At 30.7% G+C, this 18,262-nt stretch overlaps 1 protein-coding gene across 1 annotated transcript in view; it reads left to right on the top strand.

Moving 5' to 3' along the window:
- The window catches only part of LOC124422726 (cysteine-rich motor neuron 1 protein-like), a 314,191-nt gene that overhangs the window by 42,406 nt on the left and 253,523 nt on the right, over positions 1-18,262 (top strand). The window contains exons 3-4 of the mRNA XM_046959567.1: positions 1,556-1,780; positions 8,310-8,366. Of these exons, the coding sequence (XP_046815523.1) occupies positions 1,556-1,780; positions 8,310-8,366 (282 nt within the window). The remainder of the gene's footprint in view (positions 1-1,555; positions 1,781-8,309; positions 8,367-18,262) is intronic.

The following is an 18,262-nucleotide window of genomic DNA, read 5'->3' as shown; positions in this document are numbered from 1 at the left end:
GACGAATTAAGAAAAAAAAAAAGTAAAAACAAAACAAAAAAATTGATCGGTAGCAGACGAAAAACCGGACTGGTTCGATCGATTTTCAAATTCATTTGAACGAATTTGATTTTAAAATTACAGGACTCGTTAGTTCGTTCCTTCGATTTTAAGCAATTCGATTAAAGAGATAGTCGATAGTCGGATAAAATTCAATAATCCTGTCATATATTCTAATTGTCTTTTTGTATTTTAAATAGGTCAGTAAATAGAAAAGAAAAATTACATCGACTAATGGTTTCGTACAAGGGATCTATAAACGATCGAATGGTCGAATAAAAGTGGTTATTAACATGACTCGTATTGATGAATAATTCAGAATCAGTCATAATCGTTATAACCGGATGAATAATGAAAGTCGAGAGTTACGAACGTACCGATCGCGACGTGTATGTGTCGTTTTTGAGAGAACGATCCAAACTTCCAAACTTCGAATCCAATCATATGAGCAAATTCACAATTATTCATGGGAATGGATATAAGCTAAAAAAAGGGAAAGGGGGGGGGCGGGAAACGAATGAACAGAAAAAAAAACGTATAAATGGAATCGGGAATACGATACGAGTTATGATACGACAATTTGCTATATCCGTCTGTATTTTCTCTGTATTTTAATTTTGATGATAAATAATCACGGACGGACGGTGTAACAATAGGAATTCTTTTTCCTCGATTTCCTTTATGGTTCGATTAAAGATTAATCTCATCAATATTTTCCTATAATAATTTCTCTATAGACATAATGATACAATTATTGGCATCAAATGGACGAACGATAATACATAAAGGTAGGCAACGAATATGGAAAAGAGAGAGAGTCGATAATCGAAATAGAATGCAATTTTCTTTGATATTTGACTTGAGAAATTTTTTACTTTTGCCAAGCGAAAGATAAGAGACAAGAAATAATAGTTACTTCAAGAAAAAAATATATGCCCAAATTTCTTTAATGCTATTTCCGAATAGAGCGGCCGAAGTTTAAACGTTACGTTCTTCGCTCCATTTTCTTTCGTATAGATATTGACAATAAGTAATACTATCATTATAATCATAATTTTATCATTATATCATTGTTATGATTATTGTTAAATTATTATTATTATTATTATTATTATTATTATTATTATTATTATTATTATTATTATTATTATTATTAGTATTATTATTATTATATTAAAAATATGTCAATAATCCAAACAGGATGGGTTTCAACAAAGGTCAAAATTAATTATTCTCACTTTTTCAATGGTCCCATATCTCTTTCTGTCTCTTTAAATTTTTCATATCTTTGAAATCGTCTTATCCACCTATTTTTCTTTCTTTTTTTTCCCCCCAGAAATCCAAACGCATCCGTATTATACAACTGAAAATTTAATAAATAAATATCTATAATAAATCAAATCATTTTGAATTCAAATATCTTGCAGAATCATTTTTGATTCTGCAAGTAAAATTTAAATTTAGTTAAGAAGTGAATTAATGCTAATCTATTCCTTTCTTTTGTCTTATTTTTCAGAGATACCAGGGAGATGGCGAAGGCATTGTCCAAACGGACCAGTAATGTCCGGTCCTGGTTGTAACCTGGTTGGCGATGGAACCTCGGACGAAAGCGGAAACGCGGTCGCGAGCGGGAAATGCGTTTGCGGACCGTCCGTGCCCTGGTGTCCAGGCGAACCACGACCATATGTCTATATGACGCGGCACGAGTGCAAGCTCAATTTGGCCGCGAAAATTGCCTACGGTAGGGAGCACATAAATATCGTACAGAAACGTACCCGTCGAATCGGCTCGCCTTGATTGCCTTCCTTGTTTCTATCAGTGCTTTTACAACATTTATGTCGTGAACGTGTATAGGGTGATATATATATATATATATATATATATATATATACATATATCACCCTATATATATATATATATATATATATATATATATATATATATATATAGGGTGGCTTTTTTTGAACGAAACGGAACATCCTCTCTTCTTGTTCTTTCGTTCTTTTATTTATTTATTTTTTTTTTTTTTATATATATATGCCTTCTATATATTTTTTTGGAAAAGAGACCAAGAGGAAAAATTTAATTTAACTTTTTGATCCGTTTAATTCGTCTCTTTATTTTTGTTTTTTTTTTCTTTTTTCTAACGTTTTTTCCTTTTCCTTGATTGCAGTTCGTTTTTATCAAACGAAGTCACTTGATTTTTCAATTTCACTCGATATTTTTTAGACTTCATGTGTACTATTAAGTACATTTAGAATTTATAATTCGTCATTTTTTTTTATTTTTATTAATAACGTTAAATCAATCTAATATTAATGACTTCATGATACATTTATCTTTCTATCCTCACGTTCGTTGATATTTTTATAATTTGCAAGGAGCAATTTAAGAAATTGATTTGACGTGTATTCTTAATAAAAAGAAAAATTGTAAATTGTGTTTTTTTTTTTTTTAAATCATCGTTATATCGTATGATGAGGGAAAACTTTAAAGGTGTCTACTTTGAAATAATTTCAATTTGATTGAAAAGATAAAACTTTGAAAAGGCTTCCGGATTGGGGAAAATGCAGACGAAAAGTTGATTGAGTTGAGTATAACGTTGATTAACGAGAGATGCCTGGAAAAGGCTATTCTACTAATCTGATGTTTAACGTTGAAATTTCGTTACTGACTTCTTTCTCTCCTTTTTTTTTGCGCTCTATCGTAAAAAAAGATGTATATATATATATATATATATATATATATATATATATATATATGTATGTATATATATATGTATTTCGGAAAAGTAAAACACGTATAGTAAAAAAAGATAAAATAAGATAGGATAATTGCGAAACTTCTGATAGAAGTTCTAATCCGATATATCGATTTTTAATATTGATGTACTTTCATAATATTTCTATTTCCTTTCAATGAGAATAATAATGATCATTTAATCCGCAATAATTATTTTCCCGAACGATTATAGCTATATGTATATATATGTATGTATGTATGTATGTATGTATGTATGTATGTATGTCGTGTCGGTGCTTTAAATATCATTTCTACTATTTTCCCCTTTTGACGTCATTTCCTACCAGACTGTCATAAGCCAACAACATGGACAAAAGAGAAGAGATTAAGTAGACATCGAGGACGTGGATATGAGAATATGACAAAATAGCGGGACTAACCGTTAATGAAAAGAAAACATAAATAGCAACGAGGGAATAGAAAAAGTAGAATAACGGAGAAGGACGAGGCCGTCTGTCAGTGTTAATGAGAAAAAGAAGTATACAGGAAAAACGTGTACTTATATACAACACATCGTGGTCCTGCATGTTCGTCCTCGATTTTTCTTTTTTCTCTCTTTTGTTTATGATTAAAACGTGAAATAAAATGCCAACAGGATAACTTGTCGTCGACTTGTTGTGAAAAAGCAATACAACAAGCATACAATGTTTTTATATTGGCTATTGGTCACTGATTACTTTTTGATTAAAAAACTTTTGAAGGGACTAAACAATGGGTCTTAAATATCCGATCGTTTATAACAGTATCATTTTATTTTTAATAATTCATATCTCCTATTGTCTCGTTGTCGAAATTTTATAAGTTTGCTCGTTAAAAAGTTCGATTATATTACTGGCCTATTCGAAGGACTACACTTGTTAAAGAATATTTAATTATTTTCGATTTTATATCGTGATAATAATATCAATTATTTTAAAGAACATTATAATACATTATATTCTGATAATATCTAGAAAAAGTGTAACGTTTTTCTCTTCGTTTTTATTAACGTATTCAAACATATATCAAAAATGCAAATTTTTGATAAATAAAATTGAAGAATAATTAAATAACTTTGACTAATAATGGACGCAAATAAAATCTGTCATATCGATAAATTTTTTCGAATACTATATTTTTCCTAATACAATGATCCCTCTCGTACAAATACAGGATGTTTTGACTTTATCTCGATTTTATAATCATAACAAATCTCGATAACCTTCGATATTCTAAAAGATATAAATCTTTAGAAAAAAAGGTATCTATTCTATTACATCAAATATCCTATTAATCGTAGATTTTCTTCCCGAGAAAGTTTTCCTACTTTTATCACCATGAAACATTCTCATGTCCATTCTTAGATGACTCACCCGTTATATAAACTTTGTTCAACAGTAGTGACCGATCGATGAACGTACACTGAGTAAGTCAGAGACTACTCTCGATTGTTATTATCAGCTTTATCGCGTCGACAAGGGAGAAATTGTCTCTTTGAAAGCTGTTTTGTTGACTTCCTTTAAAGATTGTCCTTTTCAGTTGGCAAGCGATTATGATCGGTCTTTTCCATACTAGAGACAATACAGCTATTCAGGATCGGTAGTTAACTCGTTCTTTCTTCGTTGAACTACTTGAAGAAGTCCATTCTGAAACACTTGGATGTTCATGTCGTAACTAGGTTGTTGGCAAGAGAGAAAGAAAGATAGATAGAGGCAGACAAAGAGAGAGAGAGAGAGAGAGAGAGAGACAGAGACAGAGAAAGATAGAGATAGAGACACAAAAGTAGTTACCCCTAGCCATCCTGCGGAAAGTTAAATTCGATTCGTTGGAGAAAAGTTTGATCGCGTACGTACTTTAACGGTAAAGGAAGAAAAGTATGGACGGATTGTTCCTTTGCGAAGTTAAGTACATGGCTAAATTCTCTAACAATAAGTTTGAGAAAAAGCTCCGATATCTTGGAGACCTTTTTGAAGTTTTCTTCATTTTCTTCGATGTCCTCTTTCAACGTGTTCTCTAACTTTTGAAAATACGTTTCAATCTATGATCACCAAAGCTTCTGGTTTATTGTTAATAATATCGTCGAAATTAATGAGCCAATCAACGACTTTGTTTTCTCTTTCTTTCTTTTTCTTTTTACGATGTTCCAGAGAAAAAGAACGAAAGAAAGAAAGAAAGAAAGAGAGAGAAAGAGAGGGAGAGAGAGAGAGAGAGAGAGAGAGAGAGATTAAACATAAATATAAATTGCTAACTATAGTTATTTCGATATTTTCCGATAATCTCAGTTTATGTAAAAATTGGCATTTTATTAAGAAAATTTGCTTTGATGCAAATAGTAGAAAGGATTCTAACGTTTATCCTGTCAAACTGTCCGTACCAGAAATGAATTCATATAATAAATCTTAATACGAGAGAGCCTGTTAGAAACTGTTTGTATTCGACTAAAAGTTAGATACACTCGATCGACTTTGATAACCGTTAGTATCGGAACGCTGATTATTAGACGTATAATAAGCCTTGCTTCTCGATTTCTACTTGATTGAAAATTAACAGACTATTTTCGAACGGAAATTTCTATTTTCGCCGAAATCGATCAAAATATAAACGTTTTATGACGGGAATATATTATATATTAACGTTTATTTAGAACGTCAATTGCATTAGAAGATATTTAATGATCGATATTTTTCATACTACAGACAGAATGGATTTATTTGGGATCGATAGTTAACTCGTTTTTTCTTTGTTGAATGTACTTGAAGAAATCCATTTTGAAAAACTTGAATCGTAACTTGAATTGTATAATATTGTAACTAGATTTGCTGATGCGTGTCCTACGTATGTACGTATGTGTATATGTTTGTGTATGTGCGTGCGTGTGTGTGTGTGCGTGAGAGAGAGAAAGAGAAAGAGAGAGAGAGAGAAAGAATAACAAAAAAGATGGAGTACTTTACTTGTATATTTTGTTAAAAATAAAAGAAAACAAAAAAAAAAAAGAAAAAGATGGATGTATTTATGTGATGTTAGGTTATAAGTGGGATATTATTATTTACATACGATCGCAGTACCCAATGATATTTATGTTAGTAGAGATAGCCATCATACGATGTTGGAAGAATGAGAGTTTAAGGGTTCTTCCTTTTCTCATGAGAGAAATGAGAAAAGTCGAAAGCCAACCGAGTTGGTTTTGAGGGAGAGATAGAAAAACGTTTATGAAAGATTCGGGATACCCTTGGCGATCCTTCGCACCCTTCACAATTTCTTTCTGGGCTCGTTCGCTTATATATGAAAGGGGCTCCCTTCTTCACGAATCCAATCAGTTCTTACTTTCACAGTATGGCGGAAGATCGTAATGTCGTATCCTCACGGAATTGCTACCTTGGCAAGGCCCTAAGGAAAGCTTTTGGGACCGACTAAGATGCATGTTGAATATCGTAGGTTATCTTGGATAAGTTACTCCAATACTAGGAGACCTTTTCTTTCTTTTTCAAAAAGGGGGAACGAAGGAAAATAGCGAAAGAAGGTTAAAGTTCCTCGGTAGAATAATAACGAGATGTGATAATCAATTTTTTCGGCATTATTTGTTAATTTCAAAAGAAATTTTTACGAGTTCTCTTCGAGTTTCTGTAGAAAAAAGAAAGAAAGAAAGAAGAAAAAAGTAATAAAAAGAAGATAAAAAGTAGAGAAAATTTTTATTTTGTCGTAGAAAATGAAAGAGGTTCGTGACCCGATAGGTCATTCAATACGAAATTAAGGCTGATTGGAAGTCGATTTCGTGTCAACGTTTCATATCTTTTTGATGATCTAATTATAAGATAAAACGCTTCGGAGCGTTAAGATTACGGATTTCGAGGTGATCAAATGAGAACATTCGCCATCACACATAGGTATACTGTATAACTTGTAATATTACTTGCTAGCCAATAATCTAATAATTAGGTCATTACATGAACGTTTCATTGATCGTTAGATTCGACTGAAGTTCCTTCGCAATCTACTATTTTATATATTTAAAGAAGACATATTAATAAAGAAGATATTATCTCTCTCTCTCTCTCTCTCTCTCTCTCCTCTCTCTCTCTCTCTGCCTGTCTCTCTCTCCCTAACTTTGGTTCCGAAAATGTAATTATGTTTTTTAAATTGTAATTTTTTTTTCTTAGAATATATTGCACAAAACATTGAAAATAATGTGTTACATTGAAAACGTGTTACATTGAATGATATGATATTTTTTATCCGACAAATTGAACAGAAATTTGTTTAATACAATACGTTTACAGATATATACGTATATATAATACATACGTACGTACGTATGTGTATGTACGTTCATATAATGAAATATTTCAGATGAAAAATTGTTCTACGTGAAATGTTGCAAAATTTTACATTGTTGAAACGAATAAAAAGTTGGAATCGTGAAAAACGTGTTAGAAAGATTATAGCATCGAGGTCTCTTCGAGTCTCACGAACTAAAACTTTCGTTGGATGGTCGTTTCTGTCATGTTATTAGCTTCTCTCGTCAGGAGATGCGGTTAAAGTGTCAGAGCGCGTTGATTATAGCAAAGAGCTCGACTCTCGGATGCGTATGTACAAGCGGGCAAATATTAACGGCAAATACTATATACGTATTCGTGGTCTAGCAAGCAATGAGAGGTGGAAGATTACGTGGAGTATCCCACGGCAGGTACTTTTGAATATCCTGATATTTATTTAGGATTCAAGTTGATGGCGCGTAAAATTTACTCGCTATATTAACCGACCAATCTATTCACTGATATTTGCATAATAAAAACGGTTCGAGTGGGTCGTTGGACTTTCTGTCAAATTAATCGTACGCAATGCAATTTAAAATTTACTTGGTCGCAACGTAGAGTAGTTAAGTTGAAAGGTATGACTTTTTCGAGAATTAAAATAAATTTTTATTTCATTTCATAAATAAACTTCGGGAAGAAATAATAAATCGATTGTATAACAATTTTATCATTTATCATTATTATTTTACGTTATTCCGTCTATATGTACAATGCCGTCTATATGTAATTTTATTTTTTAATTATCGTTGATAATAATAATCATATATATATATATATATACACATATATAAAATTCTAAAGTATCTAAAAAGTGTGTATGACTTAATTTTAAAACATTGAACGATCTATTCTTCCGTGTAATTATTTTTCCCATATACATCCATAATTATGTAAGAATATATATATATATATATATATATATATATATATATATATATATATATATGTATAATATATAGCATATAATTTCTCTCTCTTTTTTTTATCAATTATAAATTTTCTTCATTGAAATAATGAGTAAGTATCGTTTGCATCAAGTCTTCGCAAAGTTGATGCGAACGAAAAAGATTATTCAGTTTAAGGGATTTGATAACGTTATCGCAAACGAAGTAATAACTTGCGAAGGTAATATCAAGAAGGTTGTTTTCTGACGGTGATAATCTTCATCTGTTTCAGACGACCTCCTTGACTCCAAGGATAGAGCGAACGTCGTGCCCGACGAGAGCAAGAACGGTAAGTCACTTTCAGCCAATCTTCAAAGTTTCACCGCTATGGAGTTTTAATTGAGTGTATTTAGTATTCATTGGCGATTGAGTTTAAGGGATTAGTGAGGGAAATTACGCGGATATTCTCGCGAACCGCTAACGAACTATGTCTCTGAACCACTGAACTATCTTTGCTTTTCTCATTCTCTCTCTCTCTCTCTCTCTCTCTCTCTCTCTCTCTCTATCTCACTTTCTCTTTCACTTTTTCTTTATTCCTCTCTCACTCGTTATTTGTCGTACACCAAATACGATAACCGATAAGATGCTTCCATAGTTTGTTCGCTATTATAAAAGAACTCCCTCGCAGTTTCTTCTTTCTTTCCACTTGACTATTTTACTGAAAAGCCTCTTATATATGCTTTTCACCCTCTCGAAGAATTCAATAACGGCATCGCCGATTGTCGGAATCGTTCTAGTGGAATTCCATGATGACGCAACTTATAATATATAAATATATGTCCATATGTATGCATATATGTATCTATCTATGTATAATCATGGGTCATCCGACGAGATACATATATACATATATACATATATATCTTTTTCCTATTTCGATGTATATATCATTTTGGTTTTCTTTATTATATTTTTTTCTTCTTTCAATTTTATGAAACGACGAACATTTTCAAGATCGATCTTCTGTAACATAAAGAAGATATATATATATATATATATATATATATATATATATATATATATATAGAAAAATATCTTTGTTTTCAAGATTCTTTTCTATTCATATATTATATATTTATATTCTCTATTATCCTATTCAAATGAGAAATATAATTGAAGTATGTACAAATGTGAGTAGTCGATTCATGATATATTATATTTTATCGATTTTTGGATCGTTTATCGTAGAAACATCATAATCATTAAGATAACAACGTATAGAATATTATTGCGCGAAATTTTGTCCCATTTTATTATCTTCATCCCTTTTAAACTCGACGTAATTAATGTATATTTATTTCATTGATTGTTATCGTTGATAAACAGAGTATAAACGTTAAGTTAACGTATCGAATACTTCTTTCTTTTCTTTTTTTTTTTTTTTTTTTTTTTTTTTATAAAGAATTTATCTTCATTCACAATGTCAAAAGTTCAAAAGATACTCGAACTTTTTCGTTAACTGATTCTTTTTCTTTTCAATTGTCTCCTACGAGAATTCGAGCTTTGTAAACGGGGCTGGGAAACTTCGTGTGTTATGGCACGGTCCCTTAAGGACTCTTCTTGTAATAAGGTACGAAATGTTTTCTCGCGAAATTTTAACTCTTGGGAATTTCCGAGAAAATACATGCACACGATGAAGAAGAAGAAGAATAAGAAGAAAAAAAAAGGTTAGGTTAGGTACCTTGACATTAGAAGGTCATTATTTAAAGTAGGTCGTATATACTTGGCTCCGTTGATATATCCCGTACCCATGTCTACTTAATTTTTAAATTTCGAGAGATCGCTGAATCGAGAAGATACTTGAAAAGTAATAAATTTCATCAATATTTTTTATACTGTGATTTCTTTCCCCTTCTCTTTTTTTTTCCTTTTTCTTTATTCCTTGCCATTCTTAAGTACCTTAAAATGGATCCTTTACATTTACCTCGTCTCGAGTTTCCTGCTAAGTCTGTAAACCTTGAGAATGAGAGAGAAAAAGAGAAGAGAGAAAAAAAGAGAGAGAAAGAGAAACACACACACACACACAGAAAGAGAGAGAGAGAGAGAGAGAGAGAGAGAGAGAGAGAGAAAGAAAAGGAGAGAATTGAATTTTCAAGCGGCTTATTCATAGGAGCTTCTTAGAAAAGCGTAGTTCCCCCGAGTCGTGTATTATATTTTTCCTATTTTCTTATCCCATGACAACACAACAAGTTTCCCTTTATATCTTTACGACATATACTTTCGCTCGACGTTTTCTACTGCTTCGATACATGACGAAAGTATTTACGATAAGAACGAAGTACCGTGAAACCCAACCCAGTAAGAAGGATTATGATCTTTGTTGAGGTAGAGACGTTACATCTTAAAGGTATCTTTGTCTTTCTCTTTCTCTCTATTTATCTACCTCTCTTACTGCTTATTCCCTTCATTTCGGTCTTTTTGCAAATCCCCTCATCCACGTGTACCTCTGTCGCTCGTTACGTGCTACATTAAAAGAAAGAAAAAAAAAAAAAAGGAAAAAAAAGGTTAAAATCAAAAATGGTAACTTCTTATCTCTCTTTTTCAACGTTTGCCCTTCGTCCTTTGTTATCACAATACGAAAGAATGATCTAATACAAGTCATTTCGTAACTTTCATATCATCCTGAATTAGGTTTTAATATTTTGGTCCCTTTAAACATCTTCTCTCTCTCTCTCTCTCTCTCTCTCTCTCTCTCTCTCAGCAAATCATTGAACTTTTCTTGAACTAAACTAATTTTTTATCACTTCTATCATTACTTTTGCAAATTTTATTATTAATCTTTCCCTTTAAATGGCAAGAATTATTATATAGGTAATATGAAAATAATGAAGGATTTATGATTACAGACAGTTCGTTCTTAACAGTGTGAATGGTTAATGACGAATCCTAACATTTGACACGAAGGAAAGAAGATAAATATTACGATATTAAGATACGATAAGTAGCTTAATGAAAGAAGGATAATACCTCGGAATTATCATGTATGTTATCGGTTGGTAGTTTTCGTTCTGAACGCCATTATTGGAAAATGGGAAAAGCCAGTAGTGAAGCTTTGGAAGAAGATCAATGGTGAACGTAGCAATCCATTTGATCGTGAGTTCAAATGTCAAAGGTTACCAATCGGAATGAATAAGCTCGAATACATCGATAATTAATAATTATTTATTAGAAAGATTTCCCATGTGCTTTTCAAGTAATACATATGTACTAATATCTACTGTCATTGATGATTTATCATTGAAACGTAATAATAGAGACAATCGAATTGATATCTGATGTAATCACGAAAGTTCTTATATTTGATACCATTTATGGAAAAATGTTTACACGTTTACTCGCGAGACCATACAAAAAGGAAAATCTTAAGGAAATATGTACACGCTTATATAAACGAGAGTCTCTGAGAATGTCCAACGTGAAAGCGAGGCCTTTGTTGTACGCTTGAGTTCGTAGAAACGAGCGAAAAGCAATTAAATAGTTCTGTGTTGCCGAGATATGGAGATAGAGTAATTTAATTTGGCAGCGAAGCAAGGTTTCTCCTATCCTCATCTCCTCTCTCCCTCTGTCTCTCTCTCTCTCTTTCACTCTCACTCATTCACTCATTCTCTCTCTCTTTCTCCATTTCTCTTCCTCTGTCTTTTACACATCCTTTACCACTTCCCTTTGCGAACTCCCACTTTGCAAAACAAGCGATAAGAAGTTCCTCTATTCGGTAAAGTCGCTTGGTTCTTTCACAGGTCGGCTAACAAACGAGCGGAAAATTTAACAAAGACCTTCGGGAAAAGCTTGTCGACAATAATAGACGACGTAACAACAATGACGGGGCAACAACGCGACATGTCTAAATTTTTTTTTATTCGAATTTGATAGAAACGTTACGAGCATTAGACCTTACGGAAGTACCGAAAGCAAGTTAACAGGAAGAAAATTGGATCTCTTTTTTTTCCCTTTTTCTTTTTCCATTTCTTTTTCTTGTTTTTTTTTAGGAGTGGGGTGGGGGAAGGGTAAAGGATGAAACAAAATGAAAATGGAATAAAACGAGAGAGAAGATGTAATTCCTCGTAAGATACACTTTTGTGCGGGAAAACGTCCGAGTCCCTTTCGAAACTTTACTTCCGCGGTACGAACTTCGTGCAACTCAGAATAATTAATTGTAAGAGGTAATGCAGCTCTAGGAATTCATTTTGTGATTCTATGACTTTTAACGTTCGTCTTGATGGTATTAAACTCGAACTATTTCCGTTAGAAACTTTTGATTGATTTCAAATTTTAATATATTTATGTACGACGATCTTTTATTTATCCATATTTAAATGATTATTTTCTGTAATATATCTGTCATTAAATATTCGTACGAATACATGTATCTGTATTTTTTATTTTTATTTTTTCTTCGATTCTTCTGAAATAATTAGTACACAATATTAATATAAAATATTAATATGTATATATATATATATGTAAGTATATACATGATGTCCCAGATTTAAACGATCAAACTTTATCGGTATATTCTATAATTAGAAATAAGAGAAAGAAAATGATTGTATAAACATATATCCACGAATGCTTTATAAAAAAATTATAACAAACATATGAAAACTAAGAGCATTAGCGAGTTCGTTGTTAAAAGATCATAATGTAACAATAAACCAATGGTATTAAGAATTAATTGAAAGGATTAGTGATGCATTTACTGATGTAAAATAAGCATGAAATTCGGAGAATGATAAACTCAATCTCTCCTATAAAGTCAAGCTTGAATTCGAAATGGGAGATCGCCTTTTTGAAATGGAAACATAAATCAACTTAACAATATTTGCGTTTATAAATTGCAATATAAATTGCGTTTTTATTAAAAAAAAAAGACATTTTTTTCTAATTTCTACTCAAAAAACACATTGGTGAAATTTGATCTCTCTCTCTCTCTCTCTCTTTTTATATGTATATATATATATATATATATATGTGTACAAATAATCGTCCCGTTGTTCCTTTATTTTAGTTTGACGTTATCTCGATTATAACTTTTATATAACCATCTGTTTAAAAAATTATGATTCTAATGTTAAAATAAATGTTATTTATATATTTATATATTCTTTTAAATTAAGTAATCAAGTGTGGACACGTACATATATTAAATAAAAGGATATTTATTATTAATAAATAATTTTAAAAAAAGATACATATATATGTAAATAAACAAGAAAGGATTTTATTAATTAATATTTTTCTTGTTTAATAATTGAAATATAAAAAGAATTATTTTTCTAAAACGAATTAAATTTATTAACGTAATAATATCAACGTTATCGAATCATAGTATAGCTTTTAATTTACATTTTCTCGAGAATCACAAACAATGCATAATCTGATTTATTTAATAAAATGTTTAATTTTTATCTAAAATAGAATAAAATGTTGAAGTAATATCTGAATTGGCAAATTTGATAAATATTTATAATTAGAAACTTAGTTTGCTATTATCTCGAATATGTTTTTCTAGTTGTATTTCACGCTGATACGATCGCGCCTTCTTTCTCTGACAATGAGCGGAAACTCTCTTAAAGCTTAATCCTAAAAGCTGGATTTAAGCTTCGCAAGTTCTACTATGTTTCTCCACCTCCATATGGTGCAAATAATCGTCCTGTTGCTCCTATTTTAGTTTGACACTATCTCGATTATAATAACTTTTATGTAACTATCTATTTCAACAATTATATGATACTAATGTTAAAACAAATGTTATTTATATATTCGTTTAAATTGAATAATCAAGCGTGAACACGTAAGTATGTTGAATAAAAAGATATTTATTATTAATAAATAATTTCATTTTCCATGGATAAGATAGAAATAGAAAAGTTTGTAAGTGAATATTATGAAATACAGTCATTTAAATCGTATTATGAGTTTTGTTTCTTTTTTCTTTTTATTATTACTGTCAAATATAAACGCACGTAATGGTATAAATATATATAATATAAATTATAAAGTAAATGAGGAATAATATATTTATAAATTAAATTTTATTTTATATATTAATGAATTAATAATAAATTTATATCAAATAAAAGATACAATATAAAATATTGTATGTAATAAAATTTTGACGACTCTCTCTCTCTCTCTATCTCTTTCTTATATCGAATTAAAATAAAAAAAATTATAAATCGGCCTTAATTGTTGCCCTTATGCAAGAATTTATATAATCCCTTAGAATTATATTTATTATAATGTTTAGCATTAAATGGTTACTTGTAACTTAATCAAATTTAAACAATATATAGAAATATTTAAATACCAGAAAAAAGCATGGAACATCATCGATGTGATTCATGATGTTTATAAAAAATATAGACTTAGGTTTCTCGAAAGAATCGCTTAATGAAAATGATAATAAAATCCTTCTTTCGCATAGGCTGTACAATGCGTTAATTCCGTTAAACGATAAATAAGAAATTATTTATAATACGATAAATATATATGAACGTGTAAGATTGATAGCTTATATGAAAAGAAAAAAAAAATATTTTCTCAAACTTTTCTACCAATTTTATATACAGTACCATTCTTTCATCTTCTTAACAAACTTTGAGGAAAATCATATTTCATTTCTGTCAAATTCTGCTGTTTATTCTGCCGTCCGTCCAACCGATGCCTCGGTAGTTTTGGCAGAACGAAGAAAGTATCTAAAAGATGGAATTCTAGATCGTCCTTTCTGACCAGTCCGAGTTTTCGAGTAGTACATCTAAGAGAGATAAAGAGAGATACAGAGAGAGTGAGAGAGAGAGAGAGAGAGAGAGAAAAAGAGGGAAAAGTAGTAGTAGTTGTGGTAGTGGTGGTAGTAGTACGAGAAACGGCCTTCGAGCTTTTACGATCTCAGTAAACCGCTTAGAACTTTTTCTGACTGATAACTCTGCCCTAGCTCTTTTCCACCGTCAAAAAGCTTTTCTTTTTTCCACTTGAAACGTTCTCGTATTATCCAAAGTCGTTTCTACAGGAGGTTCGGTTGCAATAAACGCGCGTCGTTTTTTAAGCTCGCGTGTTCTCATAACATCATGTTATATACCATTAAACGTCATTGACACGCGAGAAAAGATTTTCTTTCTTCTTTTTTTTTTTTTTCTCTTGAAAGTGATCGGTCATGTAGGAGAGAGTGAAAGAATAAAGTAGGGAAAATGAAAAAATGGGTTCTCTTTATACACACACACACACACATACACGCGCGCGCGCGCGCACATTTATATCTGTATTTGGATGTTCGTATTATTATTGCATATTAGTTTCTTTTTTTCTAAACGATACGAACCATGAAAAAGATGAACGAGGAAAAGACTTTATATATCTAAAAGACTTTATATACAACTTGTTTTTTTTTTCTCGATAAACTATATTAGTACGATCTATTGGTTATGATCGATCTTTAAGACTTTTAATAAACTTCTAAACGTATAAAGATTAATACTAGATATTCTTTTTTGTTTTTTTTTGTTTTTTTTTGTTTTTTTTTTGTTTTTTTTTGTTTTTTTTTGTTTTCTTTTTATGTTTTTTTTTTTAATAGTACGGTAAGAATTCTTACATACGAGTTATGTTTTGCTACGAAACAAATCAATGACTAATATTAAACATTAGAAATATAGTTTTCGTAACGTTTTGTGTTGTACGATATGGTTACAATATTCTGACTTGTTGACTTTTTACTTCGTACAATTGTTCGTTTCGAAAGAGTGAGAGAAGGATAAAAAGATAGATAGATAGATAGATAGATAGCTAGATAGATAGATAGATGGATAGAGAGAGAGAGAGAGAGAGCAGTCAACAAGGACTGAATTTTTTTATGTGTGTGTTTGTTTGTGCAGATGTGTGTATATTTACACAGATATAGATAGTGTACCTAGCATCGATAAAATGGATAGGTCGTCTCGAATTCGATGTGACGATCCTTTTCGTTGAAGAAAACGTGTAGATAGGGGCGGCATAGTAGCAAGTATGAGGGTAAGGGGTAAGAAAAACGAAGGAGGTTAGAAACGTTTGGAGTTACGATATAGCGAGATAGAAAATTGCGTCGTGGGATTCCGTGATAAAAACTTGCCGCGTCGGCTCTCAACGCGTTCTCTGAATTTTCTTCCGTACGATACCGGACTTACCTTTCGCTTTATAATCCGAAGAAAGTAAAAGAGAGAGAGAGAGAGGGAGAGAAAGAGGAAAATAGAGGGAAGAAGGTAGGTTTTTTCATTCTGTGCGAATAGAAGTAGCGAAGGAATTTGTTTCCTTTTATTCAATCTTTTTTTTACATTTTTTCTTGTTGTTGAGAAAAATATTGTAATATAACACTTATTTATAATTTATATTATATATATATATGTGTGTGTGTATGTGTGTGTATAAATTAATATATATATATATAAAATAATTTAAATGAATTTATTTATATGTATATTTAAAAATCTTTAAATAGTATAAATTTATTTATGTGTTTTTTCTTATTCTTTTATAAAAATTATTAGCTATTAGTTTTCATTTTATGAAATTTGTTTATTAAGTCTGATATAAAAAATGTAATACTAAAATCTTTTGTATTTTGTTGTATTTAAAATTAATTAAGAATGATGTATCGTTCTGACTGAGAATCTGTTGGTTGAGAAAAGATAAAATACAATTTTTTCTTTTTATAAAATTGTACAATTTTTTGATTACATTGCTACAAGAATTTCTATCTTCGTGAATTATCGAAGATAAAATCGAGATACGGTTTTCTTGATTTTAGAAAAAGTATCAAAAATTCAATTTTCCGAAAACAATATCTCAAAAATTCTTTTGAGTTTCAAAATAAAGCTTGTCCCATAAATATTACCATATATACTACTGTAATAAATATATTAAACAAAAAATACAAAACCATCAGATAATTTCGATATAAAATACGATATATTTAATATTCTATAACAATTTCTAATAAGATAATTATATTATAGACATATGTACATATGAACATACATATATACTTACCGTGTGTTTACAATCGATTTATACATCTAGTAAGTTTCCAAAAAGAAACAAAAAAGAAAAGATATTGAAATATATTTAAAAAAAAACATCCTATCATAAAAAGTCACGAGGCAATGTGACCGCTACATTTTTATTTTTCTCTTCTGTTTTATTTAGAACATTAGTATTAAATCATGCTGTATCAGAGTGGCCAATTAAATCTTAACGTTACATTTTAATTTTTATTAAATATAAATTTCCTACTTAATATCAAGCAATTGTACAATTATAATTATATCGTTTTAACAATAAAAACATTCCCTTTAATCAAGAACAGTGTTAATTGATCGAAGTGCCAAAGAACGAAAGTTTTTATCGATAAGAATAAGTCTTATCGTCGGTTTAGTCAAGTTTTTTATTCGATATACATACATAAATATGTAAATAAATCATTTCATTATCGTCATAATGCATCACATAATTATAATTACCTCGTTTCGATGTAGAAACAATTGCGTTAAACAAAATAGGTGTTAAATGGTTAAAAATCCAATAGAGAACGGAGGAAGAATCTTTTGGTAGGTCAATTTAATCTATTCGATTAAATATAAAACATTCTACCGGTAGATTCCGCCAATTAGGAAGTTGTCTCGAAAACTTTATCCGGAAAGTAATCCTGGAAGTACGGTTGACCGCGTCGTTATCATCGTCCCCCGGGAAATTTACAGTTCTTAAAGGATTCAGAATGGTGTTCTAGAATAGCGAGAGAAAGAGAGAGAGAGAGAGAGAGAGAGAGAGAGAGAGAGAGAGAGAGTGAGAGAGAGATATCATGGAACAACGATGGACGTTCAAGCGACGTGAATCCTAACGAATTCATTCGTTAAAAACTTCCTTCGTATGAAAGTATATGATGGTATTAGTAATAGCAGTGTTAGTAGTAATAGTGATAGCACGGGTGTACTGCTTACTTTCGTTTGTGTGACCTCGTTTCGTGCTAATAGCAATAAACGAAATTACTTGAAGCAGGAAGAAGCAAACTGGTTCCTCTTCGAAACAAGGACATTGGACGTTTGTTAAATGTAAACTGACGAATCGAGAAGAAGAGAAAAAGATCTAAGTTAAAGTCTAACAAAAAAAAACAAATTCACCCCTGTCGATTTACTGAGTCTCTGTGAGCTGATAAATATAAAC

This window comes from Vespa crabro, chromosome 3 (assembly GCF_910589235.1).
Source record: "Vespa crabro chromosome 3, iyVesCrab1.2, whole genome shotgun sequence".
Lineage (NCBI taxonomy): Eukaryota > Metazoa > Arthropoda > Insecta > Hymenoptera > Vespidae > Vespa > Vespa crabro.
This window is presented reverse-complemented; position numbering and strand designations above follow the sequence as displayed.